At 36.5% G+C, this 18,194-nt stretch overlaps 1 protein-coding gene across 3 annotated transcripts; it reads left to right on the forward strand.

The window, feature by feature from the left end:
• The first annotated feature begins 923 nt into the window (after positions 1 to 923).
• Positions 924 to 18,185, forward strand: LOC129374730 (disintegrin and metalloproteinase domain-containing protein 17-like). 3 transcript variants are annotated; one of them, XM_055053323.1, is made up of 20 exons: positions 924 to 1,149; positions 1,387 to 1,519; positions 2,862 to 2,995; positions 3,128 to 3,216; positions 3,804 to 3,990; positions 6,119 to 6,249; positions 6,961 to 7,047; positions 8,075 to 8,197; positions 8,907 to 9,051; positions 9,142 to 9,233; positions 9,973 to 10,122; positions 11,307 to 11,506; positions 11,577 to 11,680; positions 11,790 to 11,924; positions 12,291 to 12,418; positions 12,631 to 12,709; positions 12,805 to 12,893; positions 12,983 to 13,039; positions 14,621 to 14,657; positions 16,250 to 18,185. In XM_055053323.1, the coding sequence occupies exons 1-20, from the start codon at positions 1,044 to 1,046 to the stop codon at positions 16,639 to 16,641; spliced, it is 2,598 nt and encodes an 865-aa protein (XP_054909298.1). In that variant the 5' UTR covers positions 924 to 1,043; the 3' UTR covers positions 16,642 to 18,185. The 3 variants fall into 3 exon arrangements, with proteins under 3 accessions (XP_054909298.1, XP_054909299.1, XP_054909300.1); XM_055053324.1 differs by having other exon boundaries at positions 14,624 to 14,657; XM_055053325.1 differs by lacking the exon at positions 14,621 to 14,657.
• The last annotated feature ends 9 nt before the right edge of the window (positions 18,186 to 18,194 follow it).

Here is an 18,194-nt window from a genome sequence, read left to right on the forward strand (position 1 = left end):
TGGATTTTGGATTTGTCTTTAATTTAAAAGCATAAAACATCACTGCTTTATTTTTATTATATCTTCCTTTTTGGCTGTTTTTATTGTCCTAAATATACAGCAGAGTGACAGAATATTAGGGCTACACTAACATTTAAAAAATAAAATTACAAAAATAGTCATGTTTCAACTTTAACTGTATATATAAATTTAACAGTTTTTGTTCATTTGTTTCAGTTAAGATATTGCTTCTTTTGGTCAAATATTCCCATTTGGGTTTAGATGCTGCGGCTGAAGATGTTTTTGCTCTTTCATATGTATTTTTGGACAGTTGTCATGTTTCACCATGGTAACAAGGAGTTGGAAAAATATGCTTCATGGCTGCAGAACCACAAAGTAGAAATGAGGGAGGAAATTCAAACCATTTCTTCCATTAATCATAATGGGAAAGGATCAAATCCCTGACTCCAGTGTCTCTGCAGCTTTCTAACCATCCGGTCAGACTGGCATTTAAGGCGGTTGAAGGAGCCAACATTCCTGTATTTTGTGAAGAAAAAGACAGAAAAATATCTAAACTTGCTTCACTGGCTGTTGATGTTTCAGTGCTAGAAGGTATCCAAAAGCCGTTATCCACGAGTGTCTTGAATGTTTTTGTATTATTTTGTATTTAAAACTATTCACAGACAATTTGAGTTCATATCAGGTGTATCTCCATAAATACGGATATAATTTAATCGTTATTCAAAGTAGCTCAGTTTTAAAATACATTTTATAGAAAACCTAATTATATAACATGATAAAAGAGTTTATTCTCTCTCTCTTTTTTCAAAAAACTTTTTATTAGCCACCAATCTCAATCGTCAATTGTTATTTCCGTGAACAAACTCCTCCCTGCCGCTGCTCGGATCTCCCGTCGCTTCACTGTCCGGCGAACCGTGAACGAGCGAACCCATTTCTCTCGGGCGGATGTTTTCCGCTGAGAGCACTTCCGGATAGCTTCTCTGCTATCCTCACATTCAAACAGCACCATTTTCGACTTGTAAATGTGACATAGCTGCTTCAATATGATGAACATTGTATTAGCAGTCTTTTTTGCCTGTTTTTGGGTGAACGGTATAATAACATCAAGGATTACCTCGGAGGATAATCACGAAAATGAGCCGGAGTTTGGTAAATATAGCAGTGGCTTTAGCTACCGTTAGCTAATTTCAAACCACTTTTTCAATGGTATTAGTGGCATTTTAATGGTATCTGTGTTTGTCAGTTATCAAACATAGATAAAACATAGTTTTACTATCTTTAATGTCGAGTTCTGAGTTTTAAATTTTGAATCAGTCTTTCTGTGATCAGACCCGGGAGCTCTGATACTCTATTTTATAGCAGCTGTTTTCTGTTCACACATTCCAGAAACTCTGGACTCCAAGCTGTCGGACTACGAGGTGCTGCCTGTGTCAGGCTTCCAGCTGCACTCTGTGAGAAAGAGGGACGTCCATACCCAGTCCAACCTGGAGCGCCTGGTTAGCTTCAGAGCCTTGCAGAGGTACAGAAAGGACTCCCTCACACCAACACCTGTCCTCTGTCAGATCATCAGAAATGTTCCACTCTCATTTGTAATCGGTGCCTTTAGTTTTTAAATGTTTAACTATTCCACACGAAGGCGCATTAAAAGGATTTCCAAATAAACCCAAACTCATTTCTGCAGATAGAAAGTACCTGAAAAGTTACTTTTTAGGTACTTTGAAGAAACTTTGTCAGTTTATAATTATCTGAAAAGTAACTTTTCAGTTACTTTCAACTTGAAAACGCTTGATTATTTGATAATTTGTAGCAAAGGATGCATCTGCAGTAGATGGTTTAAAAAGTGGGAAAATGCTTTAAGTCCCTCAGTTTGATTTAGGTTTGCAGCTAAAGATTATTTTAATAATTACTCATTTTGACATCAATTGGATAAAAAAATTCGCATGTTCTGTAGCTTTTTCATTTAATCACTTACTAAACATTATATTGCCTAAATGCAATAACATAGCATTATTTTAGAAAATGCTTGTTCGCGAAAGTAACATTACTTTGTAGCAAAGAATGCATCTGCAGCAAAATCCAATATAATAATCTTTATAATCTGTTGATTATTTTTTGGATTAATAGATGCTTAATAAGAGATTTTTTTAAATCAAGTTTTGAACTATGCGAAGATAAATCTGCAAATTGATGGGTTTTGTGTTTAACATGTTTACAGACAGATGTGGGTTTTTTTTTTCATCTTAAATGAAAAATATTTTTATATTTTGTACAGTTTTGGCTTAATTACTGCTTTGAATGTGTTGTTCTTTTAGGAAATGGTCTGTGCCATCAGAGTTGCAAAAAAGAATTATAGTTTCATCAACTATTATGAATAGTTACAGTTATTCATTATTAAATGTCCGTATAAATATTTTTATTTTAAAGTTACAGTTACTCCTTTTCTGATTCTGATTGTCTGGGATTTTTGCAACTGCTGAATTTGTTTTGCAAAGCAAAGAAAAATACTTTTCAGAAATATATAAAACTGTACTAAATTCTAATTACTTTCTTTGTGACTTTTCATCTACCTGAAAAAACTTTGTCACATAGTTCAAAACTTGATTTAAAAAAATCTACATAAGCAAGTTAAGTAGATTTGAGGGGAAACTTAATAGATATCATGTCATATAAGTCATTTGAATAAACATTTGAGCCCTTTTCTATTTATTTTTGTTCAATTTCTCTTTCACTATGGCAATGGCAAAAGAAGACACTCTTCAGGTTTTTAAGTTTTAAGGACAGTATTTTGAGACTGTATCTTTAATCTCACTTACATTAAACTTACTACAGTTTCTTTTTGTCGTTTTTATTATTGTCTTCAGAAATTTCAAGCTTTACTTAACTACAAACACTGACCTCTTTACGGATGACTTCAAAGCCGTGTTCGTTGATAAAAACGGGGAGGAGCAGAAATACGACGTCTCACTTCAGAACTATTTCACTGGGCATGTTGTTGGTGAGTTGATGAAGACGCTTTTTATTAAAATGTACTTTCCTTCCGTGCAGGATTACCCAGATTAATTCCCAACCGTTAATTTAAAACTAAAACAGTCCATGAGGTATTTCAGATTCAAGATTTGCTTTCCAGGAGAGGAAAACTCACGTGTGCAGGCACACATTGACGGAGACGAGTTTTCTGCTCATATCCTGACGGATGAAGCAGAATACAACGTAGAGGTATGACATGTTTTAACTTTTATTATTTCATTTTCACCATCAACCAGCAGGTTGATGGTTAAAAAAATAAAGAAAAACAAGTAACAACATATAATTTAAAGCAAATTACAGGAAATTATTAATAGTAGTACAAAATAACAAGTCAAACCCATGAAAACAAACATTTAAAATATTTGTAAATTCAAAAATGTTCATTTGAAACATGAATGTTGGTCTCAAGACTTTTCTCTGACTGGTCCAACCTTATGAAATGAAATGAAGAAACGAAGGCTTGAGCTACTTCTAAAAACTGGTAACAAACATTAACTGTAGAAGCAGTGGATTTTTGAATATATATTTTCAGTAAGATTATTAAAGATAAAGTTATTTAAGTCTGAACGGTAGCCTTACATTTTATAAATGTTGTGCATTATAGTCTCAGTTGCTTTAAATAAAATTTTTAGATAAATATATTGATTATTTCAAGTCTGCAGTCATTTGTCGATGTTTATTTGAAGATACAAGACGAGACTTTGGAATATTTACTTTTTCTTTTAGGCGTGGGAACATCTCTAATTCATTTATTTTTCTTTTTTTGTCCTTTGCAGCCCCTTTGGAGGTTCACAAATTCCCCAATTGACGGCAGATTACTGGTCTACCGATCGCAGGACATCAGGAACCTGAGCCGGATCGCTTCTCCTGAAGTTTGTGGCTACATCCACGCAGAGGCTGACGACATTTTACCACCTCCTGCCAGGATACAGGAAGAATACAAACGTCTGGTTCTTGAAAACGGTGAGTTCTGTTGTCCAGTTTGCTCAGATTATGGATTAAAGCTGCTCATGTTAGCGAGTAATCGGTGAAAAGAGATGGAATGCAGTAAACTATGAGAACATCCAGAAAGAAATCAGCCTAATAATCTGTTTAAAATCGTTCTAAAGGAAGAAATTATTTAATTCCTCTTTAAGCGGAAGTAGGTTACTGTATATTTATCAGATTAAGATTCATTTAGCAGCAGTCTAAAGTACTGTGCAATTAGGGATTGTTTTCTGAATCCTTCATTATTTATTTTACATTATGTTTAGAATTCATATTTACACTTCCTGAACCTTTTGAAAGAAGTTGCAGTTTATTTTACATGTTTCATTTTGTTGGTTTCAGTTTCTTCATTATTTGTTTTTCATTGGCTGTTTTACTCCTAATCGCATTGACTCAACAAATGAAAGCTGTTTTTACATGTTTGATCAAGCTTGTGAAGTTATTGGTGGATTTAAACCATGAGATCCTGGTGCAGAGTTATCAAATAAATTTGAAATTCAGTACATTTATGTCTGTGTTTACAAAAAAAAGTGTTTCAAGTCAGTTCAGCAATGTTTTTCTGTATCGTATCGGCCGATAACAAATCTTATATATCGGTGCCGGTATTGGAAGTGAAAGAGTAAATTAGTGCATCTCTAATTTAAAGTTTATTGATCTTTGAGAATGTTTTTTTGCTTCATTATTTCATTACCAACATATTAGTTGAAAATAGTCTCAAAGCAACATTATAATTTATCGCAGTATCTTATAGATTTCTTCTCATGCAGCTTGTTTTAAGTCAGTAATTCTTGAATATAAATAAAAAGTGCCACTTATAACATGGAGGTCTTTGTCAAAAATTAATGCAACAGACGATGGAAATAAATCTTGTTACATTGCAGAAGCTGATTGAAAGCTGTAATCAAAGCTAAAGGTGGTCCAACAAAATATTCACATTTTGTTTAAAGGTTCCAGTAAGAAGTGATAAGCTTCTGCTTCAGAGGAGTAGTTATTATGTAAGAATCAGATGACGGTGTGTTTATGTATCAGAGGAGAAGTAAACCATTCCACTGTAATCTGGTAGAAAATCGCCCACAAAGCAGAAGAGCTGAGGTGAGGGTTCGTGTGGAGGAAGCATTAAGATTCATCAGGATGCTGCAGCCCGGCGCAGAGTGAGTCAGCTCTGGTCTCCCACAGCTTGCTGCGGAGGCAGGAGCTGGTCGCTCCCACTTGTCTGAATAATGTGGAGGCAGGTGTGTGATGTAATGCTCAGAATGGAGTCCTTTTGTTCCTCTGCTGTTTGAGGAGCTTTCGTTGCGCCTCAAAGCATTTTTATATTTGAAACCAAAGCTTCAGTGCAGAATAAGGTTGGCTAAATGTGATAAAGTTATTTTATCTGATATTATAATAAACCTGTTGGTTGTCACCTTGCTTGATGATGTGATTGTTTGTGTTTATGAGCGTTAAACAAAGAAGTCTTTTTTTTCTGTGTAACACTATTTTCATATTTTATTGTTATGTGAGCCTATTTATTCAATTCATACACTGCAAAAACACAATATCTTACTAAGTAATTTTGGTATAGTTTCTAGTGAAAATATCACTTGAAATAAAATAAAATTAACTTACAAATAACTTTTCAGCAAGATACAGAGGCTTGACGTATGTAAATATTTCCCTAATATGGATAAAGACCTACTTGTGTAATTTTCCTTTGTGATCAATCAATTATTTTGAATTTGAATTTGTTCAATTTCATTCATAACAAGACATTTTTCCTGTTATAAGTGAATTTATCTACTTTTTCATCAATACTGAGGAATTAATTCTTTAAAACAAGGCTTTCAATTTGCTTAAAAGTTACTTTTAAGTTATTTTTGGCTTATTTCAAGTTAACTAAAATATCTGCACTAGCAATTAGACTAAAAATATTTGGTAATATTTTGTGTTTTTGCAGCAAAAATACTTCTTTTATCATGGGTCATCATAGGTTTTCTTCTTCGTTGTTGTATATGCTGATGGCTTTTGGCTGAAAAGTCTTGCTGTAGCAGTCTGTATCACAGCGGCTCTGATGGAAGCTTCTGTCTGAAGCTGAACTGAACTGTCGTCCTCGCTTTTCTTGCAGAGCACCAGCACAGAGTGAAACGGGAAGATCACGACCACAGGAAGAACACCTGCCCGCTGCTGCTGGTAGCAGATTACCGCTTCTTCAAACACATGGGCCGCGGCCAAGAAAGCACCACTGTCAACTACCTGGTGGGACATCCTCACTTATTCTGCTTTTTATCTCCCCTAATCCGCAGGAAAACAATTATTTGGTATTTATCAGTCCCTCCTGGAAGCTATGACCTCAATTTTTTCTTTTTTTGTAATTTTTGTCTTTATTAACTTAATGTTTAAAAATAAAATGGCTTCCTGTAAAACTGATCTTCTTCCAATGTGTTTGGTTTGAGACAGTAAAGTATTTTTGAAGGCGTGGTTCATATAGTGGCGGTTTTTGATGTGGGCAGTTGCCCGGGGCGACATCAGAAAGGGGTAGGGCAGCCAAGAACTGGAAAATAAAACAGATTTTATGTCAGTTGTGTCTTGAACAAATTTGCTTCTACTTGTAAGCATGTCTTAGGTATTCTAATTACCAGCTTTCTGCTTAAAAAATAAAATAAAATCTGATAATTGCTTGCATTTTTATTGGTTGGAGTGCAGCAGAAGGATGGAGATGCTCAAGGCAAGAACCTGCACAACCTCCTGAATTTTTATAATTCAAGCTAACAAAGTTAGGAATTAATCGTGATTAATCTGATTTACTTTTTTAATCAATTGACGGCACTAATTTTTCACTTGAAATATCTTCTTTTTTTGGTGACAGTATGCGCAGCAATTTTAGGTGGCAACAATCCCCAAAAGAAAACATGTTTCAAGATTCTGGAGGAAATGATTTATGTGCGTTTTGTTATTTTTCTGTTCCAGATTGAGCTGATGGATCGAGTTGATGACATTTATAGAAACACAACCTGGAATAAGGAGTTTACAGGCTACGGAGTCCAGATCCAGCAGGTATGCAGCTCTGTTTTTGTTTTTTTCCACTGTGCCATATTGTGCGGCACTATCCCTTTAAACACTTGCTGTCTCGGCTGCTTAATATCTTCATTTTATGTAGTGTCACTCCCAGAAACCCGGCTCAGAATTAAAAGGCTGTTGATGTGTGAACAGCGTTTTCAGGAGGAGTTCTGAGGTTTATATGCAGCCCTGAGGGGCAGATTAATTTGCGCTATGAATGAATAGAAACTCTGTTTTGTTACTGTAAGTCTGGCACGTTCTCATAGTAGAATTATCTTTTTTGTATTCTGACCCATAGATGTGAAGAATTTGTGTTCTGTCTGACGGAACCGCAGTCTAACCCAGAATATGTCACTGAATGAATGGATTCTTTGTCCGTTTTAATCTTGTTTTCTGTGTTGCCATAGTTCTGGTAGGTTATTTCTGGGAATCCACTGGATGATGTGATGGAAGAAACATTTTAGAGAGAAGGATTTATGGCATCAGTTCTGTTTAATAATCCTGAATTATGTGTTTGGTAGCTTTAACTGCATCTGTTCCCATAAAAAGTCTAATCTCTTAAAGATCGTTCTGATTCACAAAATATTTTCTCCTTGTTAAAGTTTCATTACACATTTAATGAACTAATCAAAATTAATTACACTTAGAGAAAACAAACAGGGATATAACTGAGAATTTTACTATCAAAAGCCTGATAAAAGAAATTTAATATATAACAAAAATAATGTTAGTCAGACAGATATATTTTAAATTTAAAAATGGTCAATTTCAGTAGACCTTAGAGCCAGTTAGTTTAATTAACTTATAAATGTAGAGCAGTTTTTATTTTGGGATCTGATAGAATATTCTAATGGTAAAAGTTTTTTTCATCTGCTGAAAGAAGAAAATCATCCAAATGAACAGAAATAAAGGCATAAAAGCAAAACACTGCGTAATTTATCTAAATAATGGTGACTTAAACTTCAATAATATTCCAATTAACTGAATAAAACTGTGCGCTGCATTTTCTGGTTTGTGTTGCCAGATCATTATTAATAGCGCTCCAACGCAGCCGCCCCACAACGCCAGCTCTGGATGGGTCCATTATAACATGAAGAACAGCCCTGTGAAGGACCAGGAAGTCTGGGACGTGAAGAAGCTTCTGGAGGTGGGAAACAAACGCAAATAGATAACTTTGGATCACATTTAAAATGTAAAATCTCAAAAACTTGATGATTATTGAAGTTATTCCATCTTGTAGCAGGTTATAAAGGAAACTATCAAATTAATCGTGATTAATCAATTATCAAAATAATTGTCAGTAGTTTTGGTAAATATTTGACTTGCAGAATGATTCAGGCTCAGTAAAGACACTGAGGCTAAATGTGAATTAAACGTTACTATACAATTATTAAAACTATAGAATTACTGAGAGTAGGGCTGAAACGATTAATCAATTATTTAAATAACTAATTTAGTAACTAATTAATCATCAGCTGAAGTAAACAGACTCAAAAAGGTTATTTGCTGAAAGAGCAATTAATCCAAAACTGTTCAAAAATTTTTATTTTAAGATGGAAAATCAAATTTTTTAAAGTTTTTCTGTAAATCAGAAAAAATATCTGCAGATTAGCCATTCGCTGTATTGATAAATTGATCAGAAAGAGCTTAAATTTCCACGTTGATTTTTAGTTGCAAGTGTTTTTCAGCTGCAGATGCATCCTTTGCTACAAAAGATCAAGCGAACACTAAAGGAATGCAAGGCAACAAAATGCTTATTTTATTATTTTTCACCAGTATAATTGATAGAAAACTATTGAGGGACGTTTCAAAAAAAGATTATAAAACTTCCTCTTATGATTCACTGCGTCCAACAGCAATTCAGCTCAGATATTGCCGACGTCGCCTCCAAAGTGTGTCTGGCTCACCTGTTCACCTACCAGGATTTTGACAAGGGGACGCTGGGCCTGGCCTACGTCGCCCCTCCCAGAGCCCATCCCCTCGGCGGCATCTGCTCCGAAGGCAAGTCGGTTCTGGTTTCACATTTACATCTTGAGTGACTAAGTTGGTGTTGATCCTGGGACATTTCTTTGGTTTTTCTCACGCTTTTAGCTTATTACCCGTCTCACACCGCCAAGAAGCCCAGTTACCTCAACACAGGCCTGACTAGCACCAAGAACTACGGCAAAACGATTCTCACAAAGGTCTGTGAGAATAGACCTCTACACTTCTATATTTCAATTTTAAGTTTATTTAGTTTGTGGACAGTTTTTTTGTTTTCCTCTAGGTTCTAGTGCAAATATGCTAGTATACCTGAAATAAGGCAAAACAAGTAACATCAGCAAATATAAGAACTTGTTTTCAGTCAGTAATTCCTTAACATTGATGGGAAAAGTACTTTTTCCACTGGTAGATCATTTGACTTATAACATCAAAAGAACATAGTGTGATAAGTTACATAATCTACCAGGAAAACTATTATTTTTTTCATCCAAATTAAGGAATCATTTACTTGTAAGTTAGTTTTCAAGTGTACCAACATATTTGCACTACAAGCTAAAGAAAATACTTGGTAAGATAATTTGTTTTTCAGTGTGAATTTTCTAATGAACTAAAATAAGTCACATTTTCATTTGAGTCATTTTCCTGACTTTAAACCACATAATAGGTGAAAATCTGCCAGTAGAAATATTTTTATTTCCTCCATATTGAGGAATTGTTGACGTAAAATAAGCTCCAAGCTCTTACAAAAAAGTTACTTGTTAGTTTTGTCTTATTTCAAGTATATTAAGATGTTTGCTCTAAAAACTAAGCAATAATACATGGTGCATTTAATGTGCATTTGCAGTGACGATTTTCAAATCATTAAATATAAGCAGCATTTTCATTTATTTCATTTTTAACTGCATGTTTTGCTCCACTGATGGCCTGGTTGCTCTGCAGGAAGCGGACCTGGTCACCACTCATGAGCTGGGCCATAACTTCGGAGCAGAACACGACCCCGACGACAACGACTGCGCTCCCAGCGACGAAAAAGGCGGCAAGTTCGTCATGTACCCCATAGCTGTGAGCGGAGATCATGACAACAACAAGGTACATCACAGCTCTGTAATCCCACAAGGGAGACTGAATACATCTGGATCCCAATAAATCTGCTCCACTTTTATTTTAAATCCTATTGAGTTCTGAAAAAGTTGTAGGTGTATAAATACTTCTGCTAGTCCGAGTCCATATCACTGGTTTAAATTCCTTTCAAAACGTTTCAAAAAGCTAGACTGCTGAGTCGCGTTTGTTCCTGTGAAATATGACACATAGAAATGTGAACAGCCTCCTCCACTATTGGCCTCCACAGCACTTCGCAGGCAGAATCACGTTTCCTTAAGCTCGCCTGCTTTCTGATAACCCTGCACAAGCCCAAGGTTTTGGTGTCGACATCAAATTCTCCTGTGGTTTTTTTTCTGGAACGTTTCAAGAAAGACGTAAGACTGGATTAGCCTGTGGAAACTCTGATGTATCAGTTTCAAGTCAGGATGTGCCTGAACTGTTGCAGAGACGTGTGCAGAAAGTAGCATAATGATGAAGAACGAGAGCAACCTTCTCTATTTTTGTCAGTTTACGGTCGGCTTCTCTGTTTTCTGTTTCGTGGGGTCTGCCTCTTTTTGAATCAAACTTAAAGCAGAGTTCAAGCTGTGGGTGGAGATAAGGATTATTCAATTAGTTGAGTTTGTGGCATTCGACAATCTGAGCCACTCACTAATTATCAACAATAATTTCTAAAAAACCTAATAGAGTGCAACAAAAATCAATTCGATTTAACAGATTTCACCATTAGTTCACAAAGACGTACAGGATGTTGATTGAGAGCGCTAAGACCCGCCTCCTGGCTCTGGTTGGTTGTTTTTCACCGGGAGCTGTGCATTTTTCCAGACTGCAATAGTAGCACCAAGAAAAGGTGGAAGAGCTTGATTTATCTGTAATTGTTTTCACAGATTATCTGTCTCATACCAGCCTGACACAACATGGTGACAGTTTTAATAAATAAGAAAAAAACATATTTTTGTGAAAGTTACATATTGCAGCTTTAAATTTAGACCTAATGTTTTTTTTAAATCAGTTCCTGAAATACAGGAAATGCAGCAAAATTACAGGGCAATGTCAGAAAATTGTTTAATTATAAATTGTTTTTGTCAATTTAATAACTGCTTTACCATATTTGCACAAATAAAACATGAAATTGTAGCTTTAAATTTGACTTGTTGTCTCTTCCTTCCCCTTAGCGTTTCTCCAGATGCAGCAGAGACTCAGTGGCAAAGTCGTTGAGTCTGAAGGCTTCGAAATGCTTCAAGGAGAGGAACAGTAAAGTCTGTGGGAACTCCAGAGTGGAGGAAGGGGAAGACTGTGATCCTGGGCTCCTACATCTCGTCAATGACAGCTGTTGCACTCAAAATTGCAAGTTCAAACCCGGTGCTATTTGCAGGTAAGTTATCAGAAAAGTTAAATTCTTCAAAAGAGCCTGTGGGAGTGGGATAAACTTTGCGTCTCCACAGCGACAGAAACAGCCCCTGCTGCAGGAACTGCCAGTATCAGGCAGCAAGAACAAAGTGCCAGGAGCCCATCAGTGCCACCTGCAAAGGGATGTCTTTCTGCACAGGTGATCACCTCCTGCTGGTCTCACTGTGGAACTGCAGCATTCATGTCCCATATTTTACACAATATTTTCTGCAAAATTCCGTTTATTAACCATTTCCTTCTTTTCACAGGTAACAGCAGCGATTGTCCGCCGCCTGAAAATGCTCCCGACGACACGGTATGTGTGGACAAAGGCCGCTGTCGCAACGGAGAGTGTAACCCGTTTTGTGAGGCGGAGCAGAAACTACAGTCATGTGCCTGCAACGGTAAATGTTTGATTTGAGTTCAGTAAAAACATGGTGGCTAAAAATGTGAGTTAAATGTTACTGTACCATTATTATCAATAATTAACAGTTAATTCTTCTTTAAAAATCGTTCTACTAAAATCTGAGTAACTTAAGTCTAATTTTCTCTGCTCTTAGGTTATATTTAGATTAACATATTTGCAACTGCTTGTTTGGTACTTATTTATGTTTTTACTTATTTACATTAATTATTTGTGGCTCCCCTGTGTAGTTTTTAAGCTTTGATGAGGCTAAACTCTTCCCTGGGATTGTTTTTGGCAGGCATCCTTGTGTTTGTTGTGCTGAGGCAGTTTAAAGTCTCTATTTTGGATGTTTTGTCTCTTGCAGAGACGAGTGATTCCTGCAAGGTGTGCTGCAAGAAAGACGGAATCTGCTCGCCATTCACGCAGGAAGATGGCTCTTTCCTTTTCCTTCGCAAAGGCAAACCCTGCACAGTGGGCTTCTGTGACGAAAACGTGAGTGGGAAAGTCTGCCAGTTAACGATTAAACTATTACAAAATTAGTTGACGATTATTTCTATAATTGATTGCGCTTAATTGTGTGTGTGATTAATCATGTCCTTACAGCTGTCACGATTAATCTGATTAATTGTTTTAGTTCTACTGATTATTATTATTTTTTTTAAATCTTTTCATCTTATAACTGATTTTATTCTTTGGTAAAACAGGGCAAATGCATGAAGCAGGTGCAGGATGTAATAGAGAGATTGTGGGATTTTATTGACAAGCTGGACATCAACACATTTGGTAAGCCGGTCATAAGATCACAATGACAATATTTCCACTAGCGAGTTAATTAAGTTTTACATCGTGAAGTATTTTAACTATCCTTTTGTTTTCAGGGAAGTTCTTGGCTGATAACATCGTGGGGTCAGTCATCGTGTTTTCTCTCGTTTTCTGGATTCCACTCAGCATCCTGGTTCACTGTGTGGTAAGAAACTTTTAATCCGAATTGAATGTGAATCCTCTGTTCCAGCTGTTCACCGTTTATCTCACCTTGGTTTTTGTTTCTCTCTGAAGGACAAACGGCTTGATCAGCAGTATGAAGAAAACGCAAAGATTTATTTTGCTCCCAGCGTAAGTTCCTTCTCTTTTTAATGATTGTTTGCATTTTTGTGCACTCGCCTTGTTGCCACACTAACCAAACTAATCAAAGTCGAACCCCGACTTCTTTACTAAACAAGGAAAGAGTGCATGCGCCTGTTGAGAAATCAGTTCTTTAAAGTTTTGCTTTTAATTTGTTTATTAAATCTATTATATTTATTTCATTTTTTGGACGAAACTGTCTGTGGAAAAGTAAAGAAGCTAAAAAATATGAGTGGATTTTGTGAGCTTTCAATAGTTGGGCTCCTTTCACACCAGATTAACACCAAATTATGAAGCTCTTTGGAGGTTTTTGGAAATGTTTTTGTACAATTATTGCATGTAGGCAAATTATTATGATTGAGAAGTATATTCATTCTGAATTTGAATATATTTAAAAGGACAGTGAATATGCCAGATTTAGCCACAAAGGCTAACTTTATCTTTATTTCCTGGGCAGGTTGACACACGACATTTAATTTAAAACAAATGATAAGAAATGATTAATAGTTGTACATGTTAACAAATTAAAATTACCTTGCAGGATATTGTTTATCTGTAAAGAAAAGAATCTGCATGCTGGGGATGTATTGATAAAACTATTTACAGCCAGGCTGAAACTGATGGTAGATTAACAGAAACCTCCCACATGTCCCAGTGTTCCTCTGACTGAAAAAGACTAAAAACAGAAGAATTATAGAAGCATTTAAATGAGTTATATCTCATTTCTATAATTCAATTTTTTAAAAAATATGTTTATTAAGTTTTTGCAAAGTACAACGTACAAAAACTTATATAATTTGCTATATAAAAACATGTATATAGCAGACAACAGTAAAAGAAAAACAGATGTACTGGTACCAAAAAGAGAAACAACCCAAAATAAACAATACATAAAAATGAGTATGGCAATTATCTAAATAATTGGTTACACTGCACAGTTGGTCATTTACACTTAATGATGATATTGTAATTATAAAAATGTATCGCTATTTCAAGACATTTTTATTCTGTTTAATATTCTGGCGTCATTGTTGTAATTAAATAGAAATTCTCGTAGCCTGTGCGGTTCAAATCACAGGACGCAGGATTAAAATTAATTTCCAATTCCTTTTTTTAGAAAATAAATCCGCTATGAAAAAAAGTCAGATTTAATTTTTAAGGAAGGCTTAACTCTTATAAAATTTTTTCTGTTTAAACTTTGTGTCCTTACTATTGATGGGAATTTAAAAATTGTGTTTTCTCTTCTTTGACTTAACGGAAATGTAAAAATGACAGAAAAATCAAGAAAAACAAAAAAAGAGGGTTTTAATCTGGTGTAAAGTTAGCCTAAACACTTAATAAAGTTGCTTTTTGTCACTACAAATCCAAACTATCCGCCTAAGAACCGGTTAACAGCTTAGATAATTAAAAATATAAATTTTAATTTTGTTATTGTTCACTTAAAGTGTCAAAACTTTGGAAATAACCCCCCCACTGTCTAAAAAGAGAGTGGCTGAGGTAGTTGCAACCTGGGTCAGATAATGCCGGGCTTTCTGAATGACCTGTCCATCGCTCTCTGCCCCGCCGCTGCAGCAGATGGTGGAGGTTTGTAATAAAGCTCCTGCTGCAGGTGAGTGACTCTGTGCCACTGCCTGGTGTTGCCATGTGTTGCCATTGAGTGCATGGTCAGTGGCCCCGGTCCGGGATACTCCTGGACTCACGTTCTCTTTGACGTAATCACTGATCCGACGGATCGAACCCCACTTCGTCCGACACGTAGACAAAGGCTGATCTGATTACTTCAAGGAAGCAAGACTGGATTTTAGGAGTATTCTGAGAGCACAGAAGACTGAAACATGTTGTCTTTTTGTGGTATCAGGTGGAGTGTGTCACCATTTTCAGTTTGCATCTGGTTTTGTTTAAGCTACAAGAAAAAAAATTCAGTTTTTTTTTTATTTATGACACTTTATTTTTATGGATTTGTTTGATTTTAGGCTTGATTAGATCGGTGTCAAGACTGAGGCAACATTCCTCTGTGGCCTTTCTTTTTGTTGACATTTTGACCCAGCAGTTCACGATAAGCACAGCTTGGTGATGTTTCTCGTGACTCCATTTGATTCAGATGTTTTCTGAATCCAAATACCCAATAGAACCCACAGCAACACAAAGTATTTGCTCCCTTGTAGATTTCTTCTGTTTTTACTTTTTCTGTCACACTTACATGTTTAATAACAGACAAAGAAAATAATCAAATATAGTTATTTATTCATTTTTTTATTTACTAATGTTGAAAAATGCAATATAACCCAACCTACAAGCTGGTGAACATCTTCGTAGGATTATTTTGATTCCATCTTGTTGGATGCTTTGTTTTAAATATCGCCATTTAATCCCAATAAATTAGCTCTTAATTGGGATCTATTGTGAGAAATTATCTTTTTGTTTGTTTGTAATCGACCATCTGGATCTCAGCTGCTTCTAAAAACACACCTACATGGCTTTTGGCATTAAGTTTATGCTTTTTTTGCGGTTTCAAAACTTTCCCGATTGCTGAATCGCGTTCAAAGGGCACTTCTCCAAAAGCAGGAAGCGGACTACAACCCAGAGCATTGTGGGTAAATACAACCAGTAGAGGGAGTAATGGCTTTTTCTTTAAGTCAAAAGACAAACTTCGTTTTTGTTTACATTTCAAGAAGGAAGTGTCGTCTTTGAAGGTTTTTGAGTCGTTTCCTTTTGTAGTTTATGGTGCAGCGCCCCCACAGGCGAGGAGGGGAACAGGTTTCTAATTAGTTCGGATCATTTGATACAGTTCAGTGTGAAAGAGCACCAGCTAAAAATGGAACAAATGTTGCAACTTTTGTACCAAATCGAACCGAGTCCATAGGTGAAACCGGCCTAAGAAGGGAGAGAAATAAATTTTTAGTTAAAAATAGATTGAAAATTTTAAGTGTGACAAATAGTTAAAACAGATACAGTGTGCATGGAGCAAATACTTTCCACATCACTGAATGTTTGTCAACCCAAAATGTCCATTGCTTTACTCATTCTGACCTTAATATGAGGTTTAAACATGAGGATTATGATCATAAACTCATATTTGCCGTAAAGTTTGGATTTCAGGAAAGTTATCTGAACAGAATGGAGTAAACAAGGAATGGACTCAGTCTGCAGCAGAGACTCCTGGTGAACTTTTATCCTGACCATTTTGTTTTCGCTCCACAGACTCAAGACATGCTGAACAACCTCGAGTCAACGTCCGTACGCATCGTCAAGCATCATCAACCTCCCTCCTCCTCCGGCGGCCGGACCGCGCCCTTCTTCCAGCCCCCGCAGCCGCCGACCCAGGCCCGGCCGCCGGCCGCGGCCAGCAGTACCCCGCACCCCGACCCGAGCTGCGGCGCCAGCCAGGACAGCGCCGCGGACCTGCGGATGGCCACCATCCCGGAGGACATCAGCAACGACTCTCACCTGGCCGAGGAGGCGCGGCCGGGCGGTTTCACAACCGCAGGAGTCTCCTCGTCGGCTACGAAATCCTCCTACGAGGATCTGACCGAGCAGAAACCATCAGCGAAGGAGCGGCGGCGCCTCCAGAGGCAGGAGCGCCTCGACACTAAGGAGACAGAGTGCTGAGAAAACCACGGCGCCGCCGCCGTCCTGATTTAGAAAACCTCAAAAAACACGTGGAATCGTGTAGGTTAGATTTGTTGAACAGAACCGCTTCTTCCGTGCCTTTTTAAGATCTGGTGAATTTTGAGGGATTAAAACGGAAGGGGATTATGGCCGCCGGGCGAATAAAAGGAATTCTTACTTTAATCTGAATCAAAAGATTAAAGTCAGAATGTTATTTAAAAAAGCCGAAAATTTGAGGTAGAAAGTCGGAATTATGGAAATCTAGATTAATATCAAAAAAGTTTGATTAATGAGATCAAAAGGCAAACATCTTTTTGTTGTTTTCAGTGGCCGTTTTCCTTTTCCGTAGATTAAGGACCAGATTTTGGACAATCTGTCACTAAACTTTTCCACATTTCGTCCCATCAAAACCACAAGCTTTGATGTGTTTTACTGGGTTCTTTTATGACAAACCATCACTAAATGATGCATCATTGTGAAGTTTTATAAAAATAACTTGCGCAATAGAAAAAGTGTTTTATCCACTTTTAACCAAGTAAAGTGAAAAATAATCGCCTGTGATAACTGTGAAAGAGAGTTGACCCAAAACAAGCTGCTATATGTTCTGGAAAAGTCGCTTGTCAGTTTTGCTAAGATGTTTTCGCCAGACTAAAAATCCTTGGTAATATTTTCTTTTTGCTGTGAAAGTGCTTCACAAAAAAAACAAACATAAAAACAAGAAGATGCAGGTTGATGGAAATTGTAGCGGTCTTGTAAAGAAGTCTTTAAAATGATCTGTAATCACACCTGACTGATTTTTAGAACAGGCAGAAAGTGCTGCCCCCCGATGTGAAATGCTGTGGTGGACATGTTTCTGAATATAAATGCATGCCACACTTTTCAGATTCATAAAACCCTTATAAAATACACTAAAGTTTGTAGTTGTAACATTACAAAATGTTTTTTTTTCTGCATTAAGCACAATTTAGTTAATACTTTTAACATTTAGTTGCAAACCCTCAGCTAATCTTCCCAACGTATCTTTATGCATAAAGATACGATTAAACATCTCCAAAAAAAAACTTTTCTTTGTATTTGTGTGCTTCTAGATCCTCTTATCTAGTTATTTCAGTGCATCATGTTACATATCCGTCACTCTGTGAATGGGGGATGCGATTGTTGGTCTTATTGAGGTTTGTTTTTTAATAAAAGCACTTTTTAAACACTGGAGAATTTAAGTTTTGCACACAGTTGTTTTTCTGTGTATTTGAGCCTTTTACATGTATATCAGCAACAGCAAGTATTTCACTGATCTCATGGTGTTTTTGCTTCCAGTTGTTAAAAATAAAGAACCTTTTCTTCTCATTCCTCCATGAGTTTCCTGCTGAGCGCTGCTTGTGCTCATATCTTCTGTTTGGTTTTATAAACTCGTGCCAATGTGAGCTCTGCACATTCACCTGTTTGGTGCAGACTCGTTAAGTTACCTGCCGTGTCGCATTGTAAAGCTGTACGTTTTATTGTGTGTAAAAATAAAACATTTTGCATTAAATATTGTGTG

The sequence above is a fragment of the Poeciliopsis prolifica genome, unplaced genomic scaffold, assembly GCF_027474105.1.
Source record: "Poeciliopsis prolifica strain line A6 unplaced genomic scaffold, Auburn_PproV2 SCAFFOLD037, whole genome shotgun sequence".
NCBI lineage: Eukaryota > Metazoa > Chordata > Actinopteri > Cyprinodontiformes > Poeciliidae > Poeciliopsis > Poeciliopsis prolifica.